This window comes from Saitoella complicata (genome assembly GCF_001661265.1).
Source record: "Saitoella complicata NRRL Y-17804 unplaced genomic scaffold SAICOscaffold_9, whole genome shotgun sequence".
NCBI lineage: Eukaryota > Fungi > Ascomycota > Saitoellomycetes > Saitoellales > Saitoellaceae > Saitoella > Saitoella complicata.
In genome coordinates, this window is record NW_017567000.1 from 39,209 (window position 1) to 60,258 (window position 21,050).

The window sequence follows — 21,050 nt, forward strand, 5'->3', positions numbered from 1 at the left end:
GTTAACAATGCCATGTGATGCTCGTTCAGCTTTGTCACACTGGATGTGCCGTGCGGTTGAAGCTTTCTTTTCCTTGACAAGAGCAGCCAAAGAATATTTGTACTGAGTCGCCGGCTGTGGTTGCCTATCCTGTCTCGATGGTGACACAGTTGGCAGTGAACTCTTGGTACCGAAAGCTGCAGGAAGATCGTCTTCATCACTCTCTGAAAGAGATACTGGCTCTTTTGGCACGGGTACGATATGCTCTCCATCGGCGTCTGCTGAGGCGCTATTGTATTCAGCCCACAGGACATCGTCGGTTCCTTCTCCTTGTGAATCCTCAACTTCTCTGGTCACAGAACGCTGCAGTGTGCTTGAGTCAGCGCCTTCCGGCAATACCGACTTTGAGAGCCGGCGCTTTCTGACATTACTCCCAGGCTCCATAGAGGGCAAAATGATGCGGTGTATCCCTCACGTTGCTGGGGTGAATCTCTCAAGGAATATAGTTCAGGCTTGGTTCGCCGTCCGAGCAGCTGTGCAGCGTAGCGAATTGAGTATTCGGATTCGAAGCCGTGCCCACTAACAGTCCCTGTAACGTAGACAGAGCCACTCCCACACAGGGTAGAAATACATGCATTTCTTTAGAAGAGGACTGGAGACAAGACTCAATTTCATTTTCAGATTGATTAGAAAAATCGGCAGTAAAGCTTGCTGACATGATCTCATCGCACGTGCACCTCTCGAGGGCCTGAGGTCACACGCAAAAACTTCGAAGACCGACCGTTCAAATTCCCGAATCTCTCCCAAACAAAATGTCTTCCGCCGACGCAAAGCCTGCTACTGAGACCAAGGAGGTCGTCACCGACATCACTAATCCCGATGTCTTGACCAAGTACAAGAACGCTTCCGACATTGCCGCCCGCGTCCTCGTGCAGGTTAAGGAACTTTGCAAGGACGGTGCCAATGTCCTCGAGGTCTGCAAGAAGGGTGACGAGCTTTTAGATGCCGAGATTGGCAAGATCTACAAGGGAAAGAGCATTCCCAAGGGTATGTTGTTCGGGATCAATTGCTGTGTTGCGTGGTGCAATTACGTCGTGCATGCACATGTCAATTGATCCGCTTAGATGCCATGTTCAATGCTGATCTGATGGTGAATAGGTATTGCTTTCCCTACCGCTATCTCCCCCAACAACGTCGTCTGCCACTTCTCCCCCCTCGCTTCCGACCCCGAGTCTTCCCTTACTTTGAAGGAGGGTGACCTCGTCAAGATCTCCCTCGGTGCCCAGATCGACGGTTACGCCGGTGTTCTCGCCGACACTTACGTCGTCGGCGGTGCTGAGGTTGAGGGCAAGAAGGCCGATGTTCTCCTCGCTGCTCACCTCGCGTCCGAGGCAGCTATCCGCATGGTCAAGGTTGGTGGAAAGAACTGGGAAATTACCAACGCCGTCGAGAAGATCGCCAAGGCTTTCGGTTGCACACCTGTTGAGGGTATGTTTGAACCCCAGGAAAGAAGCAGGCATCATGAAGCAGAGGGAAAGCGAAAGCAATGTGATGATACCAAAGGGACCTCGAGCAGCAGCAACTGCTATGCAGAAACCTATTTATACATTCCAATTGTTCCTACTGATCGCTTTGCTTACTCTAAGCTTCTGATACCTTTCTTCTTCCGCATCTTTTGGATCAAGGCTGACAATCTCATACAGGCATGCTCTCTCACCAGCAGACTCAGAACGTCATCGACGCCAAGAAGCAGATCATTCTCAACCCCTCCGAGCAGCAGAAGAAGGACTTCGCCACCCACACTTTCGAGGAGAATGAGGTCTACGGTATCGACATCCTGATCTCCTCTTCCGAGGGTAAGGTCCGTCGCATTGACGCCCGTACCACCATCATGAAGCGCAATGGCGACATGAAGTACCAGCTCAAGATGGCCGCCTCAAGAAAGGTCTACTCTGAGATCCAGAAGAAGTTCGGTGCCTTCCCATTCACCATCCGTGCCCTTGACGACGAGAAGACCGCCCGTATGGGTGTCATTGAGTGCCAGAAGCACGGACTCTTGACCCCTTACGAGGTTTTGTACGAAAAGGACGGAGAGTACGTTGCGCAGTTCTTCACTACCATCGCTATCAACAAGAACGGTACTACCAAGTTGGCTGGCCCAGCTGCCGTTGATGTTACCAAGCTTAAGACTGAGAAGAAGTTGGAGGACGAGGAGTTGTTGAAGATCATTGCCGCCCCCTTGAAGGCGTCCAAGAAGAAGAACAAGAAGAAGGCTGAGGAGAAGACTGAGGCTTAAGTATGTTGGAATGAACGTGGAGAGAAGGAGAGGTACCGGTTAGCATAACTTGAAGCGTACGATATTGGGATATCCTTTGCATACGAGAAGGTAATGGAAAGGATGAAAGGCAGGCGAGAAGAATGAAAAAGACTTTATCATTGTACTACATCCCTTTCTGCCCCCTTTTACGGTATTGTTTGACCGTTTTGTTTGCCTTGTGAGCAAAGAGCACGCTTGTGCCGGCGCCATGCAAAACACAAGCACGTCCACCTTTATCGCACACAAAAAGTTAACCCTCACCATATACCATTCAGCATTCGCGTTCCCGCCTACTTCTTTGAGGTCGTACCGTGCCGAGGACTTTCCGCAAGACACCGTATATCATGGCGAGCAACTCCTCGCCGAGGAGCGATGTCGCGACACCCTCGCGTGCAGCTGGTACCGGTGCCATGCCGGCATCATCGGAACGGAGACGGACTTCGCGGGAGACATCGTCGGCGGACTACAATTTGAAACGCATGTCCCGCGCGTCGGTGGACGCAAAGACGTCTCGTTCGGGTTCGCGAGCAGGAACGCCGTCCAAGCTGTCGGAAACGAGTACGCATATGGATATTGATCATCTTGCTCCCACTCCTGCACCAGAACCGGTGAAGAAGAAGAAGAAGGGACTTGAAGGGTTGGGACTCTTTACGCCGGAGGCGATACCGAAGGTGAAGCTTACGTCTACGGTTGTGGATTATTCAAAGCCGTCTGGTGATGCATTGACGGGTGTCAAGAGACGGGATAGAGCGTTGAGTCCGCAGGGTCAGGAGGAAGAGACATTGTTCAAGAAGATCAAGACGACGCCGAAGAACGATGACAAAGAGAAGCAGAGAGAAAGACGAGTCAAGACAAGGTTTGTGTAGTCACGTAGATGAAGGGACCTTCGCTGACCCCGCATATAGCCCCGTAAAGTCACACTTGCCCGGAACAAATGAAACTGTAGCAAGAAGTTTTGCAAAAGAAAGGGATGCAAGCGGCGGGGCGTTGTTATCGAAGGTCGTTTTGGCGCCCAGAGAACTCGAGGACGTCGGGAAGGTATTGTTGTGTCACATATTTGGGTAGTGTGCAATTTTCCTGACGAAGCTTTGCTCAGATCGACAACGACGACTTCTGCTCGGCATGCGGCCTACAAGGTCGATTCCTCTGCTGCGAATCATGTCCTCGGTCATTCCATTTTAATTGCCTGGACCCTCCAGTCGACGAGAACAATCTACCGGAAGACGACTGGTATTGCAATGTGTGCAAATCTCGAAAGTTCGGCGTACAAACACAACAAAGAGGACTGTTTCAGCAAATGATGACACAAATGAATCGGACAAATCCAGTCGTGTTCAGGCTGCCAAAGCACATCAGGGATTACTTTGAGGGTGTTACGACCGGGCCAGCCGGGGAGTATCAGGACACGAAGGACTTCAAGCCAATAAAGATCAACAAGAGCGGCTTTATTGAGGAGGCGGATCCATATAAGCTCAAGGACAAGCACGGCAAAGCAATCCTTTGCTATAAGTGCGGCAAATCGGCACTCGAGGGTGCTATCATCAGCTGTGATCACTGCCCATCGCATTGGCATCTCGACTGCCTGTCCCCACCTCTGATCGGCATGCCATCACATATTAAGCGCTGGATGTGTCCGAACCATGCACTGCACGCAATGAAGAAACAGAGAGTCCCGAAGGGTCGGAAGGTGGTTGATGTTCAGCTTTCGCGGGGTTTCAAGAACAATGGGGATGTGGAGATTGCGAATGAACAAGAGAAGGAGGCTGAAGACGAGTTTGAAGAATTTACTGTTCAGGATGTCAAATACCGCCTGCCGGAACGGGGTATCAAGCTGGACTTCCTGGATAAGGTTAAGGGCACCTGGAAGGAGGTTCGCCGTACAAACGGTACCGGTTTTCGACGTCCACCATCAGACATCTCGATGCCGTACATGCACGTTCCTCCGCCAATGAGTGAGACTGACGAGGAGTTACTGGAAAATCGGACTGTGGACGAGCAAGAGGTTGTGCGGAATGCAGTGACTCTCTTGTCATCCATGACGACGCGCAATCAGAAAAACACGAGCTTGGCTGCATTGATTGACGTCGCGATGGCAGACTTACATCCTCTGCCCACACCTCCTAGCCAACAGGCTCGGCCCGGATGTTCGGGTCTCTTGAGTGTCTCGTCACCCCCAGCAGAGGCCGAGCGCGTACAGCTCCTTGCCATTCAGACATTGCTGCGCGTCAAAGGGAAGGAAGCCTTGATGAAGTTCTTGGAGGCATGAGGGCATAGTGTGTGAAGCGTTTTTCGCAGTCGCCAGCATGTGCGACGGAGACTATACCTTACGGGAATACCGGTTTTGGGGCGTTCAGTTTTGCAATGGCATTCTTTTATATTACTATCATAACAGCAATTTTTCATCTACTGACAACCTGATACCGCAGCGAAAGCCCTCAATTGAAGCGAACATTAGCTTAATGATTAACCCGAACAACGCCATAACCGTTCCAAAAGCAGTACACACGAATGTACGTAATAACGTAACATCTACGCGTCGTCACTCTCCTCCTCCTCCTCGTCTTCTTCTTCCTCTGAACCCTCGTTCTCCTCAGCGTACATCTTCATATCTTCATCCTCATTTTCACTCTCCTCCTGGTACCGGACATCAGTTGAAGCAGGCAGACGACCACTCCTCCGTCTCTCACTAGATGCCGGTGGCGTGGGCGTCGTCTTGGCCTTCTTCTTCGCTGGCTTCTTCTCCTTACTAGTTGACGACCGCTTCTTCGGAGTCGATGTCTTTGACTGGGGGGTCTTGGCGACGGTAGGTTTCACGACCTTCCTCTTCGCATGTCGCACGCGAGTTAAATGCGTTACCTGCTCTTCCATACGCGCTGGTAGATATGAAGCTCGTGCGATCTCAGCTGCCGTCCTCGAGTCCGGCAGCGCCTTGAACAAGTCTAGCGGCATTCCGAGCTTGCCAGGGAACGTTTGCATACTCCAACCATGCGCCTCTTGCTTCATCTTGATGATCAAGGCTGCCAGGTCGGAAATGACAAAGAGATTTTCATTAATCGAATCTGTCGTCGCATCTGCTGTCTGCTTCACTCTCTGAGCGAAGTAGAAGAGATGTGCCACGTTGTCGGATACGGCCACTGTGTCGAGGTAGTACGCGATGTACTTGGCGAAGTCAACCAGATCCTCCGTCTCATTAGTGAAGTCAGGGTGATGGGCAAGGAGATGAAGTAACCTCACGAAAGTGTAGAGGAAATCCACACTCTTCTGCTGCCTATAAAATGCGGCCCGACTCTTGATCCATCCAGTAATCTTCTCACGCAGTTCCTCCTCAGGTTCGTGAGCAGTCAGGAAGACAATGGAGTAGAAACGCACAGGCAACTTCACAGCCGTAAGCCCCTTCATCAACTTCCCCAAAAAGCCGTTTCTGACCTGGAAACATGGGTCTTGGGCGATCAACGCTAGCTTGTTGAAGTCGTTCGGGGCGATCATCTCCTCAAAAGGCTTCAGTGCCGCAAACTTTAGCATCGATTGAGCAGCCACAAGCCTAAGACGAGACTGGTAACTCTGCGGAGTAGATCCTTGTTTCGAGATCTCGCCCATCTTACCAACGATAGCACCCAACATCTTGAATATCGGTTTAGCCATTTCCTGCACTGCTTCACGCTCTCCTTCGACACTTCCCCTAGCACGGTTGACAAGAGCCTTAACGGCCAATACCTTTGCTTGGCATTCCGTATCCAGCACCTCATCCTCCACCCAGTCCACATCCTCCTCGTCTGATAAAGGCTCCTTCCTCGTCACCAATAACACCTGTTTGATTAACAACTCTGTCACAACATCGGCCTTGTCATTTGTAATCTCGGACGCCTCCAACATCAGTTGAGATAGCGAACTTAACTTAGGCACGAACCCAGCCATGTCGACATCCAGCTTACCGACAATCTCGTCCAAAAGCCATTGTGCATGCATCTCTCTACGCTCCGTACACAGCAAGATGCTGGTGGCATGCTTCGCCTGCCTGCTGGTTCCCTTGACACAGAAAGCTCTCAGCGAATCCGTCAACCCACGGCCTTTCGGAATCTCTGCAGGGTACTGACGGGCGAACTGCTTGAACGCCTTGAGTGTATCCTCCGTTGCGCGCTCATCGCGTTCCATACGCTCGACGGTGGTAGCAGCCTCCTCAATCAATGCGACTAAGCTTTGGACATTCGCTTTGTAGATAGCTGGCTGAGCAGTCGAGATCTGTTTCAGTACCGCATGTGCAACGTGACCCAAGCCACTGCTGTCCACTCTAGTAAAGTCAACCAAGGATGGGATGATGGATTTGTTTACCACAAGCAAAGATGCACGCGTAATCACCATCTTCATCGTGTCAAGGATACTCGCCAAGCTCTCCTTCAACCGTGCCAGAACGGACTTGTATGCGGAACGAACCGCTTTGAAGTCAGACTGGGGATCCATGCATGTTCTCAAACTCTTATACCCACGACGATCGTTGAACCGTGCGAACCGGATAAGGTCCGCCTCAACCTTCTCCCTCTCAGCCTCAACAGCAAAGTCCTTAGCGATAACAGCTGCAACCTTTTTGAGATTGGTCTCGAGGACCTTAGACTCATCGGTAGGGTTGACCCCTCCGTTCCACTTCTCCGACAAATCAATGAAAGCACCCAGGAACTTGCTCATCTGACCTTGCTTGCCCAATACCATAAACCAGAACGCCGTACGGCCTTTATCGTCCAAGTTGGCGAGTAACCACAACATCCTCTTCACTCTCGCCTCAATCTCTTTGTCATCTCCCGATGACGCAGGGAGAAGGTCAGAGTGAATGACTTGGTCCAACACCACGTTCAGTTCGACATCATTCAGAAAGACAGTGGCAAACATCGCTTGCGGAACCCATCCGACTAATTCGATGCCCAGAGTACTGCGTTGTTCAACTTCGGGGTAACCCATCGCCCACAGCTTACCCAAAACACGCATAGTCTCGGTACGGACGGAAAGCTTCCTGTCACGGACTCGCTCGTTGAGGTCGGCTATCAGTGCTTTGCTAGCAACACGCGTAGAAAGCGTCTTCCAATCCAGTTCACCGATGACATGACATGCCGCAACACGAACCTTCTCGTCCATATCCACACGTTTCTTTTTCAGTAATTCGAGGACTTGTCTGCTCACATCCTGAGTGCGGTTCGCTATAATCGCCGGCGTCAACTCCGTCCATGCTTGTCGAATCTGAGCAGACTTGTCGTTCTCACGGCCCAACCATGCTTTCCATGCATTCGGATATTCCCTCGGCAGGCCCTGCCCAGAGGCAGTGTTCGCGCCGGCCATGCGACCAAGGGTGTTGACAGCAAGAAGGCGGATATCGGTGTTCTCAACCACGAGTTCTTGTTCGAGAAGGGGCACAGTGTTAAGCAGAACAGTAGGTGACGCGAGGTAAATCTGGTAGATGAGCTGATGTGTGGTGATGAGTTCGTCGATGTCGGGGCCCTCTTCGCCCTCAGTAGATGAAGTATTGTAGATGACTTCTGCAAAGTACTGAGTAATATGGCGTTGTAATCTGTCGGCACATGCTGCGAGAATAGACTTGGCCATCGCAAGCGCCGGAGCCGAAGCCAAGTTCTTATCGAGGGTGGTCTGACCTCTGGTAGCCGAAGTGCCGTTCGAGGATACTTGTCGCATGAATTGACCCAGTAGGATATCTATGAGCTCGGTCGGAATCGATGTCGACTCGTCAATGAGCTGTGTCAGGATATCCGTCATATGAAACTCAACTTGCCGTGGTGGTGAACTCGTAGCCGCCATATCGAAGAAGTACCGGAACAAGTCCGTCATTAAATCCTCACCGTTCGGCAGGTCCGTAATCAAAACGACAGACTTCACGGTGCTCAGGTTATCCAGCAGATAAGCGTATTGACCCCACCATGGCGACTCTTGGTTCTCCAATCCCTTCAGTTGTTTCACGAAGAACTCGAAGATGGTCTGTAGTTCTTTCTGGGTATACGGCGCATCGGGTGCGAATAATCTGAGTATGTCTGCTAGACAACATGCAGTGTAGGCCCGTACACCCTTATCCTTGTGCCCAATGAGATTGGAGGAGGCGAGTTCAGTCACGACGCGTTTGATGGAGGAGGAGGAGCGGTCGAAGTCATCTTGCTCCATAGGTGTGAGCTCAGCATGGAGTTGCTGTAAGCCAGCCTTATTAGCTTTTGCTTCGCAAGCAGAGCGTTGTTCTTACCTTCAGCCGTTTCAAGAGGTCAGCCAAGGGAACGGGCTTCCCAGCCTTCGGCGCCAGCTGGGCATTGAACTTCAGAGCTGTGCCAGGCATTGCGATATATGATAACCTTAGACGACCTTGTCGAGATATCCAGGCAGAAATTGATGAGGCCTTTGAGATTGGGAGTCGACGATTCCGTATGCTGGTCGTTAGTATTCAGGAGTACGCGATATCGATTTCGCGGACGCGTTTGGCGGGGACGTCGGCGGCGGAGGAAGGTGCAGGTAACTTTTGAACTGGATGTCAGGAAGGAGATATGTTCTTCGAAATTGATCGAAAATGAACTTTGTTCTGTTATCCGGTCATTCTGTGCTCACTGCTGGAAAACACCTTGTCTCCTGTAACGTAGACTTCATATCGGTTTGGACGGTAAAACACCCATTGACCTCAACGTTCGCTCACGACAGCAGTTTGTGCAAGCAGTACCAATACTCCGTTTCCTGCAGCTTTATCTTCACGTTCTCTGGTGCCCATCCAGTATTGAGCCTCGCCAATCATACACACCGGGTACAGGCATTGATACTCCGGTCGGACCAGTTATTGCTCCATTCTGGCCATTGTGAGCACGGCCGCTCGCGCTAATAATGTCCTCTGGGGCCCGCCTGGCCCCTCCAACAATCCTCCACCGAACAGCAAGCGGAACAGACACCTCTCCACCTCGCGACCGTCTCCTCTACGCTCCTCCCTCAGACGAGTTCATTCCCCGCGGTCGACTACCCTCACGAGGCTCCTCCTCCTTCCAACGACCAAACTTCAATTTCTGCTCCCCACGGCGGCCACCACCACAAGGAACAGACCCGGGAGACGCTGTTCGGAAACCATGGCGGAAGCTGCTGTGGATCAAGCAAGATTATCCCGACAACTTCACACATCATACGTTTCTGCATTCATTACAACGGAATGTGTCGGTGCGTCCATACGACTTCTGGCCTCTAGTCAATGAGTCAACAGTTATTACACAGCATCTATCCTCAATCATCATTTTCGCTGCAGCATTCGTCGCGATTTACACAGACCTCGTCCGTGCCGGCTCAATAGCCACGCTCGGCACAGTTGGCACAATATTGGGATATGGATACCTGGACTGGAAACTAAAACCACAACAAGACAACCCATACCGTCGCAAGCGAACACGGACGCAAACGGCGAAATCCTCCCTTCTCATCTTCTTCACCCTCCTCGGACTGTCACCAATCCTGACTTCGTTAACGAAGTCAACAACTTCCGACTCCATTTGGGCCTTGAGTACCTGGCTCTTTCTTGCCAACCTACTCTTCCATGACTACGCCTCCTCACCACCATCAACGGGCAAGATGGACGCAGCGCTAGACCTGAGATTTCCAGGAAGTCTGGGAACGAATGCAGGAGTCATGGGCAGCGTCGTCTTAGCATCTCGACTAAGAACGACAGATGCAGTGTTCAGTCTGATGCTTTGGGCAGTTGAGTGGTTCGCCCTCTTTCCCATCTTCCGCCGCTACGTCCGTGTAAGCCCCCCTCCCTCCTCCCCCACATCTCTTCATCCGTTAACCCCCTTCCCGTAGTTCCTCTCCCCAACTCTCCACCACGCCCTCACAATCTCCCTCCTCGCCCTCGCCCTCTTCTCCCTCTACTACGTCGTCTCCATCTACCTCTCCCTCCTCTTCCTCCTCCTTGTCGGATTCATCACGTTCGTGTGTCCGCTATGGTTGATAAATCTCCAGAAATACAAGAACGAGATCCGGGGACCGTGGGATGTTGCGAGGCCGAAATTGAAGGAGGGGAGGAGTCCACCGCCGGAGGCTGCTGCTGCTACTCGTGCTGGTTGAAAGACCCTTCTTCGATGATACGGAATACGAGACCCATTTCTTGAGGGAAATGGAAGATAAGGGCGGTCTTATGTGCTTCTGCAGAAACAACATTGCATTCCAAAACTGTTTCAATGAACGTCATACACAATCCAACGAAGAACAAAAAAGTAACATGTCCAAAAATTCTCACTCATATCTCCCAATCTCACCCCTCAAAACGTCAATAAATACCCCCACAACCATCCCTCCTGAACTTCCTCGCAACAACACTCGCAGTCCCCGTCCCCTCCGTAGCTGCGCCATTACTACTCGCAACCGGATACCCCTCCGTAATACTCGCCACAGCAGCCGAATACGACGCCAACAACGAACTCTGCACAGCAGCCACACTCGCCGCGACCGCAGACACAGTAGCAGCTTGTCCAGAGACATAACTCGCCGCACTCGCTTCAGCGGCGGATTGGACACTAACGACGGATGCGGCCGCCGCACTGAGGGAGGAGGACTCGTGGGAGAGGTAGGAGGCGATGTAGGAGGATACGCCGCTTGCGACGCTGGTGGGGAAGGTGAGGTTGGCGGCGGGGAAGGTGAGGTTGGTGAGGGCGGAGGTGTAGTTTGCCGGGGGTGGGAAGATTCCGGAGGCGTTGGCGAAGAAGTAGCCCGAGGCGTTGGAGGTGACGGTCGCGATGATGGACCCAAGGGAGTTTGTCGCAACGAAGTATGGCGCGACGAGGGGCGGGACGGTCACAGTGGCATCGGTGAGTGTAGTGGAGGGGATGGTGCGGGTTGTACCGTTGAGGGTTTGCGGGGTGAGGGTTGCGTATTGGTTGGAGAGGGTCGTGCCATCCTCCTATTAGTCCCACGCTATCAGTCTTCAGATTGTCGGAGACAAACAGGATAAAAGACCTACCACAATGACGATGTTGGACAGCGTACTCGTTTGGTTAATCGTGAGACCACCAACTGTAAGCGTTGTCGGTTCTTGAGCGACTGTGGCTCCGGTGATGGTAACACCAGGCGCGAGCGTCCTGCTCAACGTCTCGAATTGTGCATTGACGAGGCCAGCGAGGGCTGTGAATATCAAAGCTTTGCCAAACATAGCGAGTGGGTAGTGTCTTGTACCTCTAAAGTCCCAATGGTTCGGGGTTCGTACTGTGGAGGACTCAATTATGGAGGCAGCCTCTTTATACCCTATCAGAGGATCATCGCACGCCTGGCTCACAAGCCAATATTCCTTGATTCTTCTGCCAAGATGCCTGTGAGATCATGGCGGATACGTCTCGCGTGATCATGACAACGGGGACCGTGGTAACCGCGATGTCCGAACCTGGAGTCATGTTCCATTTCCGGGTAACATGGACCGGCAACATTGAAGGAACTACCCGATTGGATAGCATTCACCGCGGTTCTGAGCCTGTTCGTACCAAACCTGGCGAGTAGGTAAATAAGGTTAAGCGGACATCTGCCGGGTTTGCCGCTGACCTCACACATCTTCGCACAGAACAGGGTTTGTGTAAGGCGAGTGTGGTAAAGCCTGGTAACGTTCGAGGAAGAGCATATTTAGATCGTAGCTATTTTTGGTAACTAACCGAAGTCATCGAATTCGGGACATCGGCGGAATCCATGCCAGCCTTGGACATCGATCACGACTACGACTGATATTGCCCTTGCGGCAGCAGCTGAAGAAGTAGCATGACTTTTCAACTGTAAGATTCGCATAGATTCGAATTATTCTGTACTGCAGTCCCTACGCGGCCGGTGGTATCTGCCATGACATACTCGTCCGACTCCCCGACTGGCTCATTGTGGGGCGCAGCACTCCAAGTCTCCCACGAGCTCCCCACCAGGAAACCTACGCCTTGACAGAAACGGATCAGGAAATAAGCACAACCATGTTCCGCAAACTGACACGTAAGCTCGGCTCCAAAAGCAGCCAAAGCAGCGGAGGAGTCTCTGGCGACGGCGGTAACGTCGTCATCGTCGAGCGAAACCATGGTCAAAAACAAGCAACAGGCGCAGCACCCCCAGCGTACTCCGCCTACTCCGGCGGCGGCGGCCAAAGCGTCCAACAACCTGCTCTACCGGATGATTTCGAACCCGACTCGATCTCACAAACCGCACCGCTGAGCCCTCACCGTCACAAGGGAATGCAAGATACCCACAACCCCGAAGCGGGTGCCACCACCAACGGCGAAGAAGACCCCTACACCTTTCTCCGAACCTTCGACACGGCCTTCCTCATCGACGACTCCGGCTCCATGGCCGGCTCCCGCTGGCGCCAAACCGCCCTCGCCCTCCAACAAGTCGTCACAAAAGTCGTCCACTACGACGACGACGGTATCGACATCTACTTTCTCAACTCGCGCGAGGTGGCGAGGGGTGTGAGAAGTGTCCGCGAGGTCGAGGGGGTGTTTGGGAGGGTTAGACCGGGTGGGGCGACGCCGACGGGGTTGAGGTTAGATCAGATTTTGAGGGGGTATGTTAGGAGGGTTGAGGAGAGTGGGGGGGATTGTAAACCGCTTAACTTGATTGTGATTACGGATGGTGTCCCTACTGACGACCCGCTCTCGACACTGCTCGCGCTCGCGGCACAGTTGGATAGGATTGGTGCGCCGTTGAGTCAACTCGGGATTCAGTTTTTGCAGATTGGGAATGATGAGGGGGCACGGGAGGCGTTGGAGGAGTTGGATGATGGGATGGCGGGAAGGGGGGTCAGGGATATGGTTGATATGACGCCGTGTCCCAGGGAGGGATTGACTGGGGAGGGGGTGTTGAAGTGTTTGATGGGCGGTGTGAATCGGAGGATTGATAAGATCAGGAATGCTTGAGCAACTGCTTGCGATGAACCTACGGAGGGAGATTGATGTAATACCGGTATATGGATAGGCAAGGCTATAGACACTGAAATCCACCATATATACCCGTCTATTTCTACAGGCGTTGGTCTGGTCGTCCCTGACTTTCCAACGAGCCCTACGAGCCCCCCGAATTCGACTGTCACGAATACCTGATTCGTGATTGCACAAATATGGAATAACATGTTCCACTTTCAGCAAAAGCACTCGAATAAATCATTCGACTGTACGAAAAACACGAATAAAGTGGGAAAGTATTCAAGTAGAGTGGAATTCCAATTCATGGTACACAAATACCTTATTTGACCTGGAATGATATTCGTTCCAGGAGAATAAGATATCCCACATCAATAAAAAAGAGATTGAGGATCCATTGTGGGATGGTCGAGGGTTTTCAATGGATCGAGGGTCTTCGAGGATCAATGGTCTTTGGTCACGGTTCTTCGGCCTGCGCCTCTCGAGAGTGACATGTGAGCACAAGCGTTGATGCGCTGATGCGCTGGCAAATTTCACCAAGTCCTTAGCACCAACCAGGAACCCACCACCATCAATGTCTCAATGTCCCTGGGTGTCTCACAACTGATTGACGAAAGCATCGAATCCTACACCTCCCCGGCTCTCTCCCATCGAGATCACCAAGTTCTACGCCTCCCTGGTCCTCTCCCATCTGTTCTCCCGATGCTATGGCTTGTATCGTCTCAACCCAAACTGGGCACATGATTGCTGTTGCTGAAAGGTTAACATGATGTTCGTTTAATCTCGACACTCTTTGTCATACGTGTGTGGACATCTCGTTTAGCAGAGTTAGATTAGTTGGCATATGGTTTGATTACTGCGCATAAGTTTGATGAGCTGGTGTAACACCTCGTCTTACTTAGATTGCGTGAGTCATTTAGTTATGGCACGGCACCGGCGTCATGACTCATCATGACATACATTTGGACGTACATGGAAAACTATATAAGCCAGGCCTTATGCCACCTTAGGATACTCATCCAATACAACCTTCTCTTCGAGTATATCACAGTTTCTGAGATCCTCTCATAGAGACTTACCCCAGCCAGTGGTACGTCTGACACTCTTGCTTGATGTCTCCTCTTATTCGGGTGAGTCCCGCACTTTGTTGACAACAACAGTAAAACGACTACTCATCGGGTTTTACTAACCCGCCCCGACCCAATGGCAATGAAGGTTTGTGGTAAGAAACAGCCTGGAAAGAAGACCTTGCGCACTTCAGGGACATCAAATCGATATATGTCCAATCGTAGTTTCCAAGATGATCCGGAGTTTGATGTTGACGATGATGATGTTGACGATGATGATGAAGACGATCAAGACGATGAGCTTGTTTCGACTGAGTGGACAAAGGAGAGATGAGAGGAAGCGTCATGGTGTGCATATGTGTGTTGACAGTGGGAATTGAGGCAAGGTTGGACTTCTGAAATTTTCGGGTCTTGTTTAAGTTTCAATAATATTAATGGACCTAGATTGATGACCTGTGATAGATGGGACCAATGAATGTCACGTCTGTGCAGTGTGCAGTCATGAGGTAGAATAGTATAACAGTGTAGTGTTGGTAAATCGTATAGAAAATTCTACTTTCAAGACAAATTAACAATTTAGATTGTGCGCAGAATATCCCACTAACTCGAATATCTCTATTCGTGATACTGGATAATTTTATTCGGGTTTTATAATCGTGTTTGGTAGAATTTGGGGGTCTCGTAGGGGAGGCCACGGCCAAGGCGGCGTTTCCAGGCACCACACTTCCAGGACAGCCAAAGCTCTCTTGCTCCACCACTCCTCTCGTTTCTGCAACGAGCATACACGACCGACACAATGAAATCTTTCGCTGCCATCGCTTTGGCTCTCCTCGCCTCCGCCGCACCCTCGCTCGCCAACGTCGTCTTCTCATCCCCGACCGCGGGCCAGACCATCTCCGTCTCCGGCGTCACAGCTTCCATCACAGTCGCATGGTCCGACGGAGGTGACGCACCGACGTTTGCGGATATCGCGAGTGCGCAGTTGTTCTTGATGAGTGGGAGTGATGACAATCCGGAGGCGCTGTATACGGGGAGCACCATTACGAGTTTGAGCACGACGACGAGTACTGTGATGAGTGTTGATGAGGGGATTGGTGGGAATGGATACTAGTGAGTTCGAGTCTTTCTTTTCCTTGGAGGTGGTGGGATGTATGCTCATCGGTGTTTGTGCGATAAGTTTCATCAAGATGCTCCAAACGACGACGGATGCGCAGACAGTCGTGACATACTCCCCCCGCTTCAAGCTCGCCGGCATGACCGGTGTCTTCGACGCCGTCGTCTCCGCCGGTCTCGCTTCCTCCGAAACCGACACTCCCCCCGGCACGACCCCCGTCGCCCTGGGCGGCTCATCATCCTCCACCTCTGCTGCTGCCACCGCCGACACCTCCGTCACAATCTCCCTCCCCATGACTTTCAACCTAGCCCTCCAAACTGGCCTCACCCGCACCGCGCCCGCAATCCCCTGGCCGCAAACTAAAATCACGGCACAGACTACAGATGTCGCTCCGTTGTACCCGACGAGTGAGTATACGGTCTACACGACGTATGGGGCGATTCCGACGATTGTTACGACGATTACGAGTAGTGCGCCGTATACGTATGAGGTCGCGGCGAATGCGGCAAGTGTGATGCCGGATCCGAGTGTTGCTGGGCATCATTATAAGAGGGATGTTGTGGAGGAGGAAGGGAAGACTGTTGAGGTCCCTGGGAGGTGGACCGAGTAATCATGAATCACATCGATATCACTCGCAGGAAAGGGGTGGAGCACGGACGCTCTCGGAGACAAGACGACAGACACAAAGCATAGAAAAGCCGGACTTTTTCTTGTTGTTTTCCTTCTAATTACCTACAACATCATCATTTATTCATCCCGTTAACTCATCTCGAATTAACCCCATCCATAACAACGGAAGCGCCACGCGCCAACCTCCTGGCTACCACTCGACCAACACACCGCCAACCGTGACACTCGCCGTACACCAGCCCGTCCGTAACAAATCCAGGAGTCAACCCAAGGACACCTTTGGAAGAATTCGACCCACCGATTCGTCGTCCCCGCGTACAAGGACTTTTGTCTAATCAGCTCCTCCCCGCTTCAGCCGTTCTCTTTGTCGAAATCGTTGTTTACGTGCTTTCTTCGACCGCCGAAGTTCGTATTCGACGCATACGGCCTCCTCTCGATTCTGTTGAAGGGCATTTCTTCTCTTTTTGCTTTTGTTAGGACGTGATATACGACAAGGCCACGATGCAGACGGTGAGTTGTGGTTGTGGTGATGGAGGGGAGGTTGGGGATGTGTACTGATATGGGTGGGATAGATCAAGTGTGTTGTTGTTGGTGATGGTGCGGTTGGAAAGGTTAGTTTGTGATTGTGTTGTTTGCTGGGATGGGGTGTATGCGCATTCACTCGTCGACGACAAGAGCATCATTGTCAACAGGACGGTCACGAAGCGCAATACACTCCCTCCACAACCCAGGGCCCAGCATTCATTCTCATAGTACGCAACTAACACTGCATCAGACCTGTCTTCTCATCTCCTACACCACCAACAAATTCCCCTCCGAGTACGTCCCCACAGTCTTCGACAACTACGCCGTAACAGTAATGATCGGCGACGAACCCTACACTCTCGGCCTCTTCGACACCGCTGGCCAAGAAGACTACGACCGCCTCCGTCCCCTCTCCTACCCTCAAACCGACGTCTTCCTCGTCTGCTTCTCCGTAACCTCCCCCGCCTCCTTCGAGAACGTGAAGGAGAAGTGGTTTCCGGAGGTGCATCATCATTGTCCCGGAGTACCGTGTTTGATTGTGGGTACGCAGGTGGATTTGAGGGATGAAGCGGGGATTGTGGAGAAGTTGGCTAGGCAGAGGATGAGGCCTGTGGCGTTTGAGATGGGGGAGAGGTTGGCGAGGGAGTTGGGGGCGGTCAAGTATGTGGAGTGTTCGGCGTTGACGCAGAAGGGGTTGAAGAATGTTTTTGATGAGGCGATTGTTGCGTATGTCCCCCCTACCATTCTTGTGTGGGGATGTTGGACTAATTTGGTGTGTGTGTGTGTGTGTAGAGCGCTGGAACCTCCCGTCACGAAGAAGAAGTCAAAGTGTGTCGTTCTCTAAACCTATCACGGCACGGCATACAATCGGAAGGAAGGAAGACGGAGGAAATCGGGATCTCTATCTCTATACAGGAGCGAAACCACGTACACGATGTTGCGTGGTCCTAGGCTCAAATGGGAAGTTTAAACGTTGGGTCGTGATTGGTTGATGTGTGTTTTTCAGGTGTTTTTTCTATGCTGTTTTTCGTGTTTCGTTTCGTCGTTTGAGTATGGCAATTGCAAGCAAGGTAATTGCGCGTACGTCGCTTTGGATCTGTTGTTTTTCGATAATATACACTGTGTGCTCAATTCGTCACGACATCTAGATCTTTGCAATGATGACACGATGATCCTCATTGCTGCAGCCACGCGTGCCGAAAGTTAAAAAGTCCATGGTTGTTGATGTTCGATTGTCGAGGTTAATGACGTAGGAATAAAGTTGGGACTAAACCACTCCTCAATAAAAACCTCCATTCCTCCACGCCGTAAGAGCCCATACCAAAGAGACGATCAGTAAGATGGGGAAACGAGCTCAACCCACGGATGGACCCTTGAGCGGCGGCATCGACAAAACACGCTCGGGACGTAACAGGTTTAACTGGCATCTACAACCCGCACACCAAGGTCCCGCAAAAGTCGCTTGGAGGAATCATTTCGTCGGTATGCCTCACCCCCCATCTCCTCCCTCTCACCTTCTCTCCTTCTCTACATTGTGAACGGATGCTAATGTTTTTTTTTTGTTGGATAGCCATGGTGGGCGAATACGTCGGCACAGTCCTCTTCCTATTCTTTGCCCTCGGCGGCACTAACGTCGCAAACATCCCCAACGTCGGAACCGTGAATGGGAGTAGCGTTAATACCTCCAATTTACTTTATATTTCGTTGAGTTTTGGGTTCTCGTTGGCTGTTAATGCGTGGGTATTTTTTAGGATTAGTGGGGGGTTGTTCAATCCTGCTGGTACTGTCCCCCTCTTCCCATCTCCCCCCGCCTCGTCCCACATGCTGACAGTTGGTGATCATAGTCACCTTAGGATTGGTTACGTCCGGAGTCCTCCAACCCCTCCGCGGCGTCTTCCTCACCTTCGCCCAAATCCTCGGCGGCATAACCGGCGCCGCTATAATCCAAGTCGTCCTCCCCGGCTCCCTCAACGTCCGAACCCAACTCGGAGGCGGAGCAACGAGAACGCAAGGGTTGTTCTTGGAGATGTTCTTGACTGCGGAGTTGGTGTTTACGATTCTCATGCTTGCGGCCGAAAAGCATAAAGCAACGTTCCTCGCTCCCATCGGAATCGGACTCGCGCTCTTTCTCGCTGAATTGGTTGGGGTTTATTATACGGGTGGTAGCTTGAACCCCGCTCGCAGTTTCGGACCGTGTGTGGTATTGCGCACCTTCGACTCTTACCACTGGATTTACTGGCTCGGTCCAGCGCTGGGTGCGTTGCTCGCGAGCACATTCTACAAATTCATTAAATGGCTGCAATACGAGGAAGTCAACCCTGATCAAGACCTGGATCAAGAGGAGATTGATAATAAGCGTATGGCGTCACAATTCCTCGCCGAACACCCCGAACTGTCTCCGGAAAACAGTCAAGTGCTCGCCGCACACGCAATGGGGGCGCCCCACGCCCCGGGCGCCGGTGCTGACCTCGATGGACAGACGGAGGGCGAGAGCGAAGGGAAGGGAAGTTCGGTCCCGACGATGGGGATTCAGGGACCAGGCATGATGGACCTCCTCACGAAAGGGAATCCGGCTGATGTGCTTGATTTACCGTCTGCGACGCATGCTTCTGCTGGTGGTTTCACTGGGGAGCAGGTTGGGGGGATTAGTACGAGTCGGCCTAGTACGCGGCAGCGGGCTTCTTATCGTTCGGGGGGTGGAGGGAGGGCAGGAGGGGAAGGCATGAGAGGGGGGCTGGATGAGGATAGTCTTGTTGATAGGATTGTTGCGAGGTTGAGTGAGAGGTTGAGGCCGATGACTGCTGGTACTGTTGGATCTCTCTCTACTGAAGTCGAGAGTCCGACGAGTTTGGGGTATCCGGCTGTTGTGCGTGGTGCTGGTGCTGGGGTGAATGGGAGTAGGGGGATGAGGAATGGGGATTTGGATTTGGAGAGTGGAGATGGGTATGGGTTGGAGTTGGCGGAGCCGGTTGTTGGGACCGGGGGGAGGTATTAGGGGAGTTTTATGGGGAAGGTTTTCTTGGATGCGGCCTGATGCTGTGTTGCATCGTTGATTTTTGGATTATGACATCTTATGAGATGTTTTTGTGTGATAGCAATGTTGCGATGGCTTCATGGAGGTTAAGATATCAATACCCTCAATACACTTCTTTTTGGTTTTTATTCGCACTATCAATGGAAACCTTGCAATCGTTGCTGTTTCGCTTTATGAAGTATTTTTGCGTACAACGGTAGTTTTGAACGGGCGTTCCCACGCTGGCCATGGCTGGGAAGGAATCACAGAGCGCAAGAGTCTCCGTTACTTACCATGATCTTCTCAATTGTGAGACTCGCAGACTTCAGTTCTCAGCAATCAAGATTGTGAGGCGAGCACATCAAACTTTCTCGTTTCTGATGATACCAGCTGGCCTGCCTGCATCGCTAGGTGTATGCGTCGGCGCTGCAGCATGGGGTGCGCCTCTGACGGCTGTATCGATGGTTGAGACTCAACACCACGTTAGAATTACCCTTCCCCAACACCAGGCAAATCCAAGCACCGCGTCACTATCGACTCGATCCCCTGGATACCCAATTGACCATCACACTCCTCAGCAATGGCATCGGAGCTCGAAGCGTCCGGTCGCACAACCCCCGGTGTGGGCGAAGAAGGCCCTATTACGGGGATGACTACGATTACGTACCCGCATAAGACACAGGTTCCGGTTTCGGTCGCCGGATCCTGGAACAACTGGAAACCAGAGATGATGAAACCCTACGAAGAGGGCGCGCGGCTCGAGGTAGAGTTGGAAGTGGGCAGGGAGTGGCTGTATAAGTTTGTTGTTGGGAGTGATTGGGTATTGGATGAGACGAAAGAAGCAGGTAAGTTATATTATGTTATGGTTTATGTGGTTCCGAGGGCAGCGGGGGAGGGTTTGGCACGGACGGATCAACCGCATGCGACGGATTCTCGGACTGTACGGGATGTATGCGCCGTCGACACTCGACAACAAACCCGTACCAACTCACCAACCACCTTACAGCAATCAAGACCTTCGCGATCACCACCAATCACCTCCAACTTCATTACCGCCTTGCCAGGTTTGGGAGTACGATGGCTATGTGCGATTGCAACGCGTTCGCCGAACTGGACGGGGTGTATGAAACCTCGACACCCACCACTGGCCTTGACAATCTCAAACAATCACCAAACAACGAGCACAACCTTCTCATTGATGCCCTTGGATCTGTTTACGACTCCACCACTCCCTTCCCATGCTATACTGCGGGGCGGGCCAATCAGCGCCAACGCACGCCAATTGCGCAGTGACAGGCCAACTGACACGACAGCGTCCTACGTCACATTTCTCATGCACCACCGGGACCCTACACCCTAACTAAAAAGCTGCACCTCGGATCCACAGGCCATCTCAATTTCACATTTACTAACAGTCATTGAATTGACAGTCGGTGATCCAGCGACAGGAATACAAAATCATCGCTTATTCCTACCAGTACCCGAACAGAAGCATACAACAATGCCCGCATCACCA

At 52.0% G+C, this 21,050-nt stretch overlaps 11 protein-coding genes across 11 annotated transcripts; 9 read left to right on the forward strand and 2 right to left on the reverse strand.

Moving 5' to 3' along the window:
* Window positions 1-791: 791 nt before the first annotated feature.
* Window positions 792-2,275, forward strand: SAICODRAFT_6819 (proliferation-associated protein 1; the record flags this gene model as incomplete). Its single annotated transcript, XM_019170364.1, has 3 exons — window positions 792-1,026; window positions 1,138-1,467; window positions 1,683-2,275. 3 exons carry the CDS (start codon window positions 792-794, stop codon window positions 2,273-2,275), a joined length of 1,158 nt encoding a protein of 385 aa, XP_019024673.1.
* Window positions 2,276-2,640: 365 nt separating this feature from the next.
* Window positions 2,641-4,562, forward strand: SAICODRAFT_24800 (uncharacterized protein; the record flags this gene model as incomplete). Its single annotated transcript, XM_019166804.1, has 3 exons — window positions 2,641-3,152; window positions 3,202-3,334; window positions 3,393-4,562. The coding sequence occupies 3 exons, from the start codon at window positions 2,641-2,643 to the stop codon at window positions 4,560-4,562; spliced, it is 1,815 nt and encodes a 604-aa protein (XP_019024674.1).
* A 199-nt stretch (window positions 4,563-4,761) lies between these two features.
* SAICODRAFT_79092 (uncharacterized protein) lies at window positions 4,762-8,603 on the reverse strand. Its single transcript, XM_019171141.1, has 2 exons — window positions 8,529-8,603; window positions 4,762-8,476 (listed from the first exon to the last, which is right to left on the reverse strand). Exon 2 carries the CDS (start codon window positions 8,450-8,452, stop codon window positions 4,826-4,828), a length of 3,627 nt encoding a protein of 1,208 aa, XP_019024675.1. The 5' UTR covers window positions 8,453-8,476; window positions 8,529-8,603; the 3' UTR covers window positions 4,762-4,825.
* Window positions 8,604-9,151: 548 nt separating this feature from the next.
* SAICODRAFT_56143 (phosphatidylinositol N-acetylglucosaminyltransferase) lies at window positions 9,152-10,372 on the forward strand (the record flags this gene model as incomplete). The annotated part of the gene is made up of 2 exons (XM_019169427.1): window positions 9,152-10,051; window positions 10,109-10,372. 2 exons carry the CDS (start codon window positions 9,152-9,154, stop codon window positions 10,370-10,372), a joined length of 1,164 nt encoding a protein of 387 aa, XP_019024676.1.
* Window positions 10,373-10,574: 202 nt separating this feature from the next.
* SAICODRAFT_6824 (uncharacterized protein) lies at window positions 10,575-11,453 on the reverse strand (the record flags this gene model as incomplete). Its single annotated transcript, XM_019170368.1, has 2 exons — window positions 10,575-11,204; window positions 11,265-11,453. The coding sequence occupies 2 exons, from the start codon at window positions 11,451-11,453 to the stop codon at window positions 10,575-10,577; spliced, it is 819 nt and encodes a 272-aa protein (XP_019024677.1).
* Window positions 11,454-12,060: 607 nt separating this feature from the next.
* SAICODRAFT_29959 (uncharacterized protein) lies at window positions 12,061-13,281 on the forward strand. Its single transcript, XM_019167542.1, has one exon. It carries the CDS (start codon window positions 12,247-12,249, stop codon window positions 13,180-13,182), a length of 936 nt encoding a protein of 311 aa, XP_019024678.1. The 5' UTR covers window positions 12,061-12,246; the 3' UTR covers window positions 13,183-13,281.
* Window positions 13,282-13,917: 636 nt separating this feature from the next.
* SAICODRAFT_29961 (uncharacterized protein) lies at window positions 13,918-14,625 on the forward strand. Its single transcript, XM_019167543.1, has 2 exons — window positions 13,918-13,977; window positions 14,291-14,625. The coding sequence occupies exon 2, from the start codon at window positions 14,389-14,391 to the stop codon at window positions 14,584-14,586; it is 198 nt and encodes a 65-aa protein (XP_019024679.1). The 5' UTR covers window positions 13,918-13,977; window positions 14,291-14,388; the 3' UTR covers window positions 14,587-14,625.
* A 256-nt stretch (window positions 14,626-14,881) lies between these two features.
* SAICODRAFT_18608 (uncharacterized protein) lies at window positions 14,882-15,976 on the forward strand (the record flags this gene model as incomplete). The annotated part of the gene is made up of 2 exons (XM_019165980.1): window positions 14,882-15,362; window positions 15,430-15,976. The coding sequence occupies exons 1-2, from the start codon at window positions 15,049-15,051 to the stop codon at window positions 15,974-15,976; spliced, it is 861 nt and encodes a 286-aa protein (XP_019024680.1). The 5' UTR covers window positions 14,882-15,048.
* Window positions 15,977-16,237: 261 nt separating this feature from the next.
* Window positions 16,238-17,441, forward strand: SAICODRAFT_79102 (cell division control protein 42). The gene is made up of 4 exons (XM_019171142.1): window positions 16,238-16,506; window positions 16,569-16,607; window positions 16,772-17,247; window positions 17,314-17,441. The coding sequence occupies exons 1-4, from the start codon at window positions 16,498-16,500 to the stop codon at window positions 17,363-17,365; spliced, it is 576 nt and encodes a 191-aa protein (XP_019024681.1). The 5' UTR covers window positions 16,238-16,497; the 3' UTR covers window positions 17,366-17,441.
* Window positions 17,442-17,781: 340 nt separating this feature from the next.
* On the forward strand, window positions 17,782-19,661 carry SAICODRAFT_29967 (aquaporin-like protein). Its single transcript, XM_019167544.1, has 3 exons — window positions 17,782-18,003; window positions 18,092-18,301; window positions 18,366-19,661. Exons 1-3 carry the CDS (start codon window positions 17,862-17,864, stop codon window positions 19,514-19,516), a joined length of 1,503 nt encoding a protein of 500 aa, XP_019024682.1. The 5' UTR covers window positions 17,782-17,861; the 3' UTR covers window positions 19,517-19,661.
* A 652-nt stretch (window positions 19,662-20,313) lies between these two features.
* SAICODRAFT_29968 (uncharacterized protein) lies at window positions 20,314-20,695 on the forward strand. Its single transcript, XM_019167545.1, has one exon. It carries the CDS (start codon window positions 20,482-20,484, stop codon window positions 20,659-20,661), a length of 180 nt encoding a protein of 59 aa, XP_019024683.1. The 5' UTR covers window positions 20,314-20,481; the 3' UTR covers window positions 20,662-20,695.
* Window positions 20,696-21,050: the final 355 nt, after the last annotated feature.